At 60.0% G+C, this 10,334-nt stretch overlaps 1 protein-coding gene across 5 annotated transcripts; it reads left to right on the top strand.

The window, feature by feature from the left end:
* Positions 1 to 6,093: 6,093 nt before the first annotated feature.
* CYP11A1 (cytochrome P450 family 11 subfamily A member 1) lies at positions 6,094 to 10,307 on the top strand. Of its 5 annotated transcripts, none has more exons than XM_087744034.1 (9): positions 6,096 to 6,407; positions 6,937 to 7,092; positions 7,292 to 7,491; positions 7,894 to 8,097; positions 8,605 to 8,765; positions 8,843 to 9,009; positions 9,113 to 9,233; positions 9,448 to 9,639; positions 9,757 to 10,307. In XM_087744034.1, the coding sequence occupies exons 1-9, from the start codon at positions 6,148 to 6,150 to the stop codon at positions 9,877 to 9,879; spliced, it is 1,584 nt and encodes a 527-aa protein (XP_087600160.1). In that variant the 5' UTR covers positions 6,096 to 6,147; the 3' UTR covers positions 9,880 to 10,307. The 5 variants fall into 5 exon arrangements, with proteins under 5 accessions (XP_087600162.1, XP_087600160.1, XP_087600161.1 ...); XM_009469738.2 differs by having other exon boundaries at positions 6,098 to 6,407; positions 9,155 to 9,233; XM_087744036.1 differs by lacking the exon at positions 7,894 to 8,097 and having other exon boundaries at positions 6,094 to 6,407.
* The last annotated feature ends 27 nt before the right edge of the window (positions 10,308 to 10,334 follow it).

Below are 10,334 nucleotides of genomic sequence, written 5' to 3'. Positions count from 1 at the left end.
AATACTTAGGTGCTGGTGGTTGGGCAGGAGCCCCCAGAGCTCCAGCCCCAGTTTGCAGCGATGCACCAGCGAGCTCCTTTTGCAAAGCATTGGAGGTGATGGGGGACCAGCTGAGGGCACAGGGACGGTGGTGACAGGCACCTTTGTCCCCTGGGACCTGTGCTAGGGGTCCTGACCCAGGATTTGCAGGAGGGTTTTGCAGGTTCCTGATCTGCAGGCTGGGTTTAGGCAGTGGAAAGTGAAAGCCCCCCCTGCCTTATTTCTTCCTTAGCACGGGGTTTGGCAGAAAACTTCCTGCCGGCGCTGGCAACATATGCGGTAGCGGCATCTTGACGTAAAGAAGGAGAAACGAGCCCAAAAGACAGGCGGGTTTCAGCAGAGCTAAAACAAGAAGTGTGATTTCTGGCAGCCCCCCGCCCCCGTGGTGGGAGGAGGTGGGGAGCTCGCCCAGGACGGGAAGGGAGAGAAACCCGGCACCCAGGCGTTATCGCTCTGGTGCTGTATGCAGACCAAGATGTTTGCATTTCCAGCTCTATTGCTGCCAAGCATTGGATTACCAAAGCTCTAAAAACCATCGTTAAAACCCCAAACGCTGAAGTGTTTCACAGTGCCCTGGGGAGAGTCAAGCAGGAGGGCTGAGGGCTGCACACGGTGACGATGCTGAAACCCCCCGGGAGCGGGTCGGAAGCGATGGGCTGGGGCTGTGCAGGGCGCAGGGCTGCGGCAACGCCATTTAGGCTGCCCTGGCTCCATTTTCTTGCCCAAGAAGCAGGTGAGAGCACGGGACCGAGCACCACAGGGACGACCCTGGGTAACACAGAGACCCCACAGACCCACACAGCATCTCCTTCCCCAGCCCAGCCTTTGCAAGCCAGTCCCTGCTCCCTGGGGATGGCCAGGACAAAAGATGGAGCCTTTTGCTAAATTTCCTGAATAAAGCAGCAAAAACCGATCATTTCAGGCTGTGTTTTGTTCTGGGCAGTATTTGCACTGGCCACTGGCTGTTTCCTATAAATACAATGGGCCGAGAGCCGTGGGCGAACACATGCAGCAGGGTTTATCACAGGCTTCACGGCTGCTGGAGGGAAAAGCTGTGTGGGGGGAGGGGAAAGCCGAGGCCTCGCCGCCCTCACCCTTACTATGGCCACATTGTTCGAGTGAGTTATTTTGGGAGCCTTGTTTCAATGGGAGCAGGCACGCACAGGAAGGTCAGGTACTGCAGCGGCTTCGCCGGGCTTCCTCTGGCCCAGGCAGAGGCAGGGATGGCCGCACGCCTCAAACAAAAGCCTCGGGAACCTTTAATTTTTTCCAGTTTTTGGGGGCTATTTCTGCCTCCAGCCTCGCTGGTGGCCTTGGAGGCTGCCCTGGGTTTGCTGGGCAGGACAATAGACCCAGGAAATCCTGTATCCGCCTGAATCAGATGCAGGAGCTGGTGAGAAATCCCACAGTAGCTGCCTGCTTGCTCCATGCAAGCACCCAGGGTATGCACTGACTGTAGGCTCATCCGAGACGCTGTCTCCAGCCACAGCAACCCCTGGGCAGCCTTTCCTGGCAGGATGGGGCTACAGAGGAACCCCAGAAGGAGCCGGCTGGAGCCTGGAATTGGGATGCCCCGATGGCCACCCCTGGTTTCACGAGAGCTGGGATCCCAGGGATGGAGAGGTCCTGGCACACCAGGGCAACATCTTTCATCCTCCCTGTTGACCAGCCCGAGGCCTGGCCCAGTATTTTTCTTATCTTGCATCTTATCTTGGGCTCAGTCTGTCCAGCACACACTGTCCTTCCCAGCCACATCTGAGCTGTGGTTAGAGCTGGAGCCAGCCCAGCGGCACTCCCATGTGCCGTCACCCCCCCCCCCGGGACAGCTCTGCCATGGGCATCCCACCCATCCTGCCCATCCCGCCTGAGGCAGCCGGTGTCACTGCCTGCTTCCCCTAGGTCAGGCTGGCAAAGAGGAGCCGCGAACTGAGCTCAAATGTCTCGATTGGGTGGCCGAAACTATGCCACCCACCCAGCTTGCTCCCGGCTGCCTTCACCCCCAGCTCCTCTTCGTCCAACCTGTTTTTCCTGTCTGTGATGTGGCAACTCTGTTTGCAGGGGACGTTTGCTGCCCTGCAGCTACTTCTCCCTTTTCCCTGAGGATCTCAGGATTTAACCAGCCTTGGGCAGGTGTCTGTCTGTCTGGGCATGGCTCTGGGCTCCTTTTGCCTGTGGTCCATGCTGGAGCACGGATGATATGACGTGGGGGACACTACGCCACCAAGGCAGTTCAGGGCCGGCTGTGGCGAGCGATGCAAGTGGGAAATACAGCCACTTACTAGAAATGAGATGACCCAGGAGATGCCAGAGGAAGTTAAACTCGGGATAAACCACCGTGCCTTCCTCCCACGTGGCCATGCTCCTCCTCCCCGCAGATTACACACAAGAAAGCTTTTTCTCTCCAGCCACGAATTTCCACCCTGAGATCCCCGAGGGGTGATCGCAGCCAAAGGACGCGTCCCATCAGGGTGAGATACCCCATCACAGCTCAATGGAGACCCAAAAGCCAGCCATCAGCCCAGCAATTTTTAGCTCTGGGACTGCACACAATGAATTAGTAAGAGGAGATTCAGTTTAGTGGAGCAGGACAATAAAAACAAGCTAGAATTGCCCCTGTTTCAGATTAAAGCTTGTCCTGGCTGGGTCCGTCCTCCTGATGAGATGCCCTGGGTGCCCCCGGCAGCTCCTCGAGCATTGCGCGCTCAGCCCCGAGTACCTCAGGGATGCTGCCCGACACGCGCCTGGTCATCCCCTGCTCTCTGCTCCCAGGGGAAACCCTCCAGCAAGAACTGCTTGATCATGGCTACGGTCTGTTTGCAGCTGACGTTTTCTCTTTTTCAACATAATTTTATGAAAATGAGTTTTTCCCCCTGCCCTCCAGCCCCAAACTGAATCACAGGGGGTTTCTGGGCAGAAGTTTTACTACTGAAATTTTCCCAACCACCTGCTTGTGGGCAGGAGCTGAAAGCTTGCAATGAATGGAGTTGCTCACGCGGAGAGCAGGGAAGACACCAGGATGAAATCACTGCAGAAAAGAAAAGAGCTTGTTGGAAAATACATGAAAAACACCGTCCTTCCCAAGGGATGAGTGCAATTATCAGGGAGCTGAGCAGCATCGGTCCACATGTGGATGCGGGCTGTATTTTTAAGTTAAGAACACGATGCAGTCAGCTCCATGCCCTTTTTCCAGCCACTGATTTCACACCTGCTCTGCTCTGCTCTGCTCTGCTCTCCATCCCAGTGATGTGATGCAGTCCTTTTATTCTCCCGCCCAAAACAAATCCGCTTCCAGCATCACCCTGGCTGAAGGCAGCCCCATCCCGGCTGGTTCCCATTGGCTTGGGGTGGGCAGAGGTGTCTGCAGTGGTGTAGAAAGGATGAGCTGCTCCACCAAAACACCTTCCCTCTGCTAAATCACTGCAGTCTCGGCATTCCCAGCCCCAGGTGCCTGAGGGATGAGGTTGAGGAGGGGGATTTTGCAGGGAGGCTGGGGTTTCACTGGGGCTGGGGCTGCGGTGCTGGCTCAGCCAGGTTTCCTGCCATGGAGCAGAAACCGGGGGGGTTTCTCAGCAGGCTCTCGGAGGTGTGATTTACCGGGGAGGAAGGTGTGAAGGGGCTGGGCAATTAGTCACCCCTCTCGCTCAGGAGGCAATACGCACCAGGAAAGCCCCGTGGCTGGAAAGTGAGAGCATGACGCCCATGGTTGTCGTCTCTCAGTATGAGGAAAACCTTGTCCCCAGTGTGGGTGGTGCAGGGGAGAAGGCCACCAGGGAGGGGAGAAACTCTGTTTTGGTTCATTCAAAAATAGTAGGAGATACACCTTTGTCACGCAGGTTTCGTGGGCGAGCTACTGCCTGTGCAGCAGGGTGAAACGCTTCCTTCCATCCACACGCCGCCGGCTTTGCTCATCACGGATAAGGCCATCAGCAAAAGTGGTCAGAGCCCCGTCCCCGCTGCGATTTCTGCTGGCTGGGGAAAGAGTGATGCTGTGGGTTTCTGGCCACCTCCCCGACCTGTTTCCTGGCCCCCCCACTTTTCGTCAGAGCCCCCAACTGCGCAGGTTCCCGTGCCCATTGCAGCAGCTGGTGGTTTCCTCTGCGAACAGCGTGCTCAGGGGCTGGCGGAGTGGGGACAAACCATCGCGTTTCCTTCGTGCTGCAGGGGCGGCAACACTGTTGTGGAGGTGCCCCGAAAATCTGGAAACCACCCCGGCATGGGGGGGCACGGAAGGGGGAGGGCAAGGCCCCCACGGAGGGTGTGCGTAGGACCCCTTGGAAATGCAGGGGACAGGCATGGGGTGATGGAACCCATGAGCTGCCTCCCCACGCTTTGGGGAGATGGTGGAAAGAAGGGGTGCAGAGGTGACACTGAGTGTGATGGGTGGCTGTCCCCTCCTGGGGCTGGAGCTGGTGGCTGACAGGGCCATCTAGCCCTGCGTGAGGGCAGAGCTCAGCCACGTGGCTGCGCGTCCCTCCATGTCCCTTGGGCCCACAACGGTGTTTTTACGAGCACCAAGGTGGCCAGACTGCTCTGGACTGACCCCATTCCCACAGCCGGAGGGGAGGCAGCAGGTCCCAACCAGGACAGTGACAGTGCAGGGGTGAAGGACAGGGGGTTGGCACTGTGCCACCATGTCCCTGGGGTGTGGGGCTGCTCCGGGGCGCACACTGAGCCGGTGGGTGCGCAGCCAGTGTGGGCATCTTCATGCGGATGGTGGCAGCTGGGACAAGAGATGGGTGGCTGGGACAGGAGGGGACAGACCCTGTGCCTTGGGAGGGGCCAGGGACGATGGGGCAGGAGGGGACAGAGCCGGTGCCTGGGAGGGGACAGAGACCATGGGGCAGGAGGGGACAGAGCCGGTGCCTGGCAGGGGCCGGGCTCCAGGGCCGGGCCGGTGGCGGTCCCGGCGCCGGTGGCGGCGGACGGGGCAGGGGCGCCCCCCGGTGCCCGCCGCCGTCGTGGCAGCCGCCGCGGAGCCCGGCTCAGCATCCTCGGCCGCAGGCGTCCCTCGCTGCCTCCTTCCTTCTCCCACTTCCCGGGGAAAATGAAAACCTAAGAAAGGTTTAAAACCAGAATAAGGCCCACAGAGCCCTCCTTCAGCTCCTCCTCCAGGCCTTCAAGGCCGTGGGATGTTGTCCCCCAGGGACCCCCAGGTCACCCCAAGGAAAGTCCAGGGACCCTCAGGGACCTGTCTGGAATCCTCCCCCCCGCTCCAGGGACACCCCAGGGACAGAGACCCCAGGGACACCCCAGGGATCCTCAAGACCCACTCCAGGGACACCCCAAAGGGATGCTCCAGAAAGGCCCAGGGGCTCTCCAGTTACACCCCCCTCCCTGTTAACTCTCCCACACCCTGTTGATAACTGGTCACAAGTGGGTATTACTGGTCCTGGGGACAAGGGAAGGTGTCTGCCACCATGCTCAGGGGTAGGGGCCTTTGTCCCCAGCTCCATGCAGACCATGACACCCCAAAAAGCCTCTCCCTCCTGGCAGGGGGTGATGTTTGGGTTTCCTGCACTAAATGGGAAATGATGCTCTGGGACAGGAGACCCCAGGAAGGGGGAGACTTGCCTCCCCTGGCACCCCCTGCCCTGGGGACGGCAGAGGTGAGACACCCCTGGCAGTGGCCAGGCAGTCCCCAAGGCTGTCCGCTCCTGTGGTGACCCCTCAGGCCTGAGCTTTATTAAGTCTAACCCACACTATTTTGTCCCCTAGATCATTTTTATCATTTATTCTGCAGACAAAACATTTCTCCCCTTGGCAGCTGGGTTTTCACTTTCAGTGCTTGCAACAGCATCTACTTTTATTGGGGTGGCATGGGCCACCTGCCAGCATCACCCCTCATCACCCCATGCCGCTCGAGATCTATGCATCACCTGGCAAAGCCCCCCTATGGCAAGGGTGGGAGAGGATGATGCTTGGCAAACCCCCTTGCCTTCCCCAATGTCAGTCTGCCTTGGTGCTGGGGCGAAACGCCCTGTGCCTGTCCCCGTCCCTGGGGCAGCTGTGACTCATCGGGAGGCGGGCGAGAGCATCTCACCTTGAGCGGCGGCCGAGGGGGGATAAGAGCGAGGCCACCCTCGCCTCCTTCTCCCGCCGCCCGTTCCCATGCTTGCTCGGGCTGCGCCCAAGCCAGGCACCTTGCGGGGATGTCCCCTTGCCCGAGCTGGGGGATGCCACCAGACTCGGGGGGCTGCCACCCCATTGCGTGCTCTCCCCATCCCACCAACTCCTCGACCCTTTAACCAGCTGCCTGGTGACTGGCGAACCGGCTGGCTCAACCTCTACCGCTTCTGGCAGGAGGGCGGCTTCCACAACGTCCATCACATCATGGCTCGCAAGTTCCAGCAGTTCGGGCCCATTTACAGGTGAGGCAGCGTCTGGCCCCGGCATCCCCCTCGGCTCCCCGGCTCTGGCAGCCTTTCCAGTCCCAGATGCTGCTGCTATTCCCAGCCCTGCTCCAGGTGAGAGGGGCATAAATAGGTGACTGAACTGCCAGAGCAGCTCATCTTGCCGTGTGCAGGCCATGGTGAGGGGCAAGAGGGGAGACCCACTTGTACCTTGTGGATGTATCTTGTGGAGGGGGTGGCAGGGCTGGAGAGGGGCTCTGCCCGCCGTGATCACTGAAGGTCTGGAACTGACATCGAGGGAGATGGAGAGGGTCCAGGTCCAGCACCCCCCCCTGTGCCTGCCTGAGCCCTGGGGGCCTGATCCCGGTGCTGAGCCGCTGTATCCCCTGGGATGGGACCTATAAGCAGGATTTTGGGGAGGGCGAGGCAGAGGGTGGTTGATTTGGGGGTCCTGGGGGAAGGTGATTGATCTGGGGAGGTGAGGGGCTGTGGGGGGATGGAGGTGGGGGTCAGGGTGTGGGGCTGACCCCACTCCATGCCCTGGCAGGGAGAAGCTGGGTGTCTATGAGAGCGTGAACATCATCAGTCCCCAGGATGCCGCCACCCTCTTCCAGGCGGAGGGGACACTGCCGGAGCGCTTCAGCGTGCCCCCCTGGGTGGCTTACCGTGACTACCGCAACAAGCCCTACGGCGTGCTCCTCAAGTGAGTCAGGGGGCCAGGGGCTTCCCCTCAAGATGGGGTGGTCCTGTCGCAATAGCCCCAGCACATGGGGTGGTGAGAAGCTAGAGCATCAGGAGGGTGATGGGGATGTTGACTGGCCCCGTGCTTTGGGGGGTGGCAACCTCCAGGGGGGGTGGATGGGGAGGGAAGCCTCTGACCCCCCCACTTTGGTGTCCTGCAGGACGGGAGAGGCCTGGCGCTCGGACCGCCTGATGCTGAACAAGGAGGTGCTGTCACCGCAGGTGGTGGAGGGTTTTGTGCCTCTGCTGAGCGAGGTGGGAGAGGACTTTGTCCGGCGGGCACGAGCCCAGGTGGAGAACAGTGGCCGGGAGCGCTGGACGGCTGACTTCACCCACGAGCTCTTCCGCTTTGCCCTGGAGTGTGAGTGTCAGGGACATGAGTCTCTACCAGACATGTCCCCCGCCAGAACACCCCTTTGCAGGCTGCCCGAGACAAGCAACATGCTGCGTTTCCCCCAGCTTCACCCTCAGAGGTGGGCAAACAAGCTTCTCCCCGAAAGCCATAAGGTCTAGAGGGATGTCCTCTCTCCAGACAAGTAGAGAACAACTCAACACTGTTGATAAAACACTGTTTTATCATCAACCGGTCATCAACTGGTAGCCAACTCTACCCAACAAGGGATGCCTCCATGACCCCGTGATGCTCAGAGTGAGGAGGAGGTCCCCGTAGCCACGGAAAAGCTGGAGTTGGCCATGGGAGGGTGGAGGGGACGGGGACAGGGTCCCCTCTGGCCAGGTCCCCTCATGGGTGCTGTGCTCACAGCCGTGTGCCACGTGCTGTATGGGGAGCGGCTGGGGCTGCTGCAGGACTTCGTGGACCCCGAGGCACAGCGCTTCATCGACGCCGTGTCCCTGATGTTCCACACCACCTCGCCCATGCTCTACCTGCCACCTGCCCTCCTCCGCCACCTCAACGCCAAGACATGGCGGGACCATGTCCAGGCCTGGGATGCCATCTTCACCCAGGGTGAGCACTCTTCCTGCCTGCACATCCCTGTGTCACCCAAGGCCCCTTTGAGGACTTGGTTTCATAGTGCAGCCTCATCTCACCAGCGTGGAGACCTTGTCCTGGGTCCAACCACCCAGCACAGGGTCACCAAAGCCAGGAAGGCTTTCCACATCTGGAGCTTGTGAGATGGAGCAGTGGGGACTCATCCATGAACAATGAAGGGCAGATGACGGGCATCATGTTTAGGGAAGCAGCTCTCCCAGAGAGGCTTGTGGCCTCAGAGAGCTTTTGGCACCCGGGACGACCCTTCTGCAGGGTGTCGTCCCCTGGGGCACCCTCTGTGCCCACCCAGCCACTGCTGTGTCCCACACCAGGGACCACAGTCCCAGGCTGCTGCAGTGACAACTGTGATGGAAAAGCCACCGGCATGGGGCAGTGATGTCCTAAGGTGCCACATCTGGTGCCTTCCTCCTCCACCATGGCCCTGGGGGAGGAAGGCCATGCCATTTCTCTGTGTCTCCTCAGCGGACAAATGCATACAAAATGTCTACCGGGACCTGCGGCTGCAACGCAAGAGCACCAACGAGTACATGGGCATCCTCTGCAGCCTCATCATGCAGGACAAGCTGCCCTTGGATGACATCAAGGCCAGCATCACTGAGATGATGGCAGGCGGGGTGGACACAGTAAGGAGCAAGCAGGATTGTTTGGTAGGGAGAATGTCCTGGCTGGTGTTGAGCCTTGCTCTCCTGCCCCACTCCAGACCTCCATGACGCTGCAGTGGGCCATGTTCGAGCTGGCGCGGTCCCCGGGGATCCAGGAGCAGCTGCGGGCAGAGGTCCTGGCTGCCAAGAGGGAGGCAGCGGGGGACAGGGTGAAGATGCTGAAAACCATCCGGTTGCTCAAAGCTGCCATCAAGGAGACGCTGAGGTGAGGAGGAGCCCCCACTGAAAAACACCCCCAGCCCCTTCCCTCTCCAAATCTCTGTCACTGCTGGGACATTGTGCACTGAGGTGGGATGTGGGCGGGCCAGGCTGTCCCCAAAATCAGGTGCATGGGACCTGTACCCCCCCAGGCTGCACCCAGTGGCAGTGACCCTGCAGAGATATACCATGCAAGAGGTCATCCTCCAGGATTACCGCATCCCCCCCAAGGTGAGCATGGCCACCGGGTCCCTCCTCACCCTAACCTACTTTGCATGGGGCTCTGGGCAGAGGTGGGACCCAGAGCATGGATGGGTGACACGGGGGGAGCAGCTGTGGGGCTCATCCAGGTCTGGATCCCAGCCCTGCACCCCCTGCCTGCACCCTGAGTGCTGGTGAAGCCCCGTGGGGAGCCCAGGCCCATGGGGCTGATCCTTCCCTGCAGACGCTGGTGCAGGTCGGTCTCTATGCCATGGGCCGGGATGCCGAGGTCTTCCCCAAGCCGGAGCAGTTCAGCCCCCAGCGCTGGCTGGCAGCTGGCCCCAAGCACTTCAAGGGGCTGGGTTTTGGTTTCGGACCCCGCCAGTGCCTGGGGCGCCGGATCGCTGAGCTGGAGATGCAGCTTTTCCTCATGCACGTGAGCATCCCACTGCTGGGGACACCAGGGACTTGGCCCTGGAAGGGACCAGGGAGGTGGCATGTGGGTATTGGTACCTCCAGCATTTTCCATCTGCTCTTTTTCCCTCCATCCCAGATCCTGGAGAACTTCAAGATCGAAACCATGAGAGCAGTGGAAGTTGGGACGAAGTTCGATCTCATTCTGATCCCGGACAAACCCATCTACCTGACCTTACGGCCACTCGAGTCCCAGGAGTGAGGAGCCTGATCCTGGGTGACATCCAGCTCGTCCCAGTTTTGGGGGACATCCCCAACAGTCCAGCAGGCACTTTCAGCTCCTTACAGCCAGACTCCGGCACAGGGATGTGATCTGGGGGACGGCTGGGACACTTTCATGGCCACAGCCTTGGCTTGGCACATCCCTGCCTTCACTCCAGCCTGCTCAAGGCTGCGCTTACGCCACAGGGAAGATAAACTGGAGCAACCCCAGCCCCGCTGCCACCCCTGTAACCCCCAAGGGAGTGCAGGGTGGCTGGGTACTTCTGCACCCCTCCGGCTGCTCGGGGGTCCCCAGGGACCACACCAGAAACCACCACCACGGTCCCCCAACACCCTCTAATGTTTTGCTTCGCCTTAAATTTGCTCTGTAATTTCATCCTGTGAAAAAGCACCAGCTCCTTTCTGCCAGCATTAGATTTCTCTGTCTCTCTCGCT

The sequence above is a fragment of the Nipponia nippon genome, unplaced genomic scaffold, assembly GCF_047370975.1.
Source record: "Nipponia nippon isolate SJK-2023a ecotype South Korea unplaced genomic scaffold, ASM4737097v1 scaffold_9, whole genome shotgun sequence".
Classification (NCBI taxonomy): domain Eukaryota; kingdom Metazoa; phylum Chordata; class Aves; order Pelecaniformes; family Threskiornithidae; genus Nipponia; species Nipponia nippon.
Note: the sequence above shows the minus strand (reverse complement) of the source record. Positions and strands in the feature narration are given on the sequence as shown.

What these genes read in the sequence shown, in the direction of transcription:
- CYP11A1 (XM_087744034.1), top strand. Translation starts at nt 6,148, where the DNA reads ATGCTTGCTCGGGCTGCGCCCAAGCCAGGCACCTTGCGGGGATGTCCC. An exon ending in CTTCCGCTTTGCCCTGGAGT is followed by an intron (nt 7,492 to 7,893) that starts GTGAGTGTCAGG and finishes CTGTGCTCACAG; the next exon opens with CCGTGTGCCACGTGCTGTAT. An exon ending in GCCATCAAGGAGACGCTGAG is followed by an intron (nt 9,010 to 9,112) that starts GTGAGGAGGAGC and finishes TGGGCGGGCCAG; the next exon opens with GCTGTCCCCAAAATCAGGTG.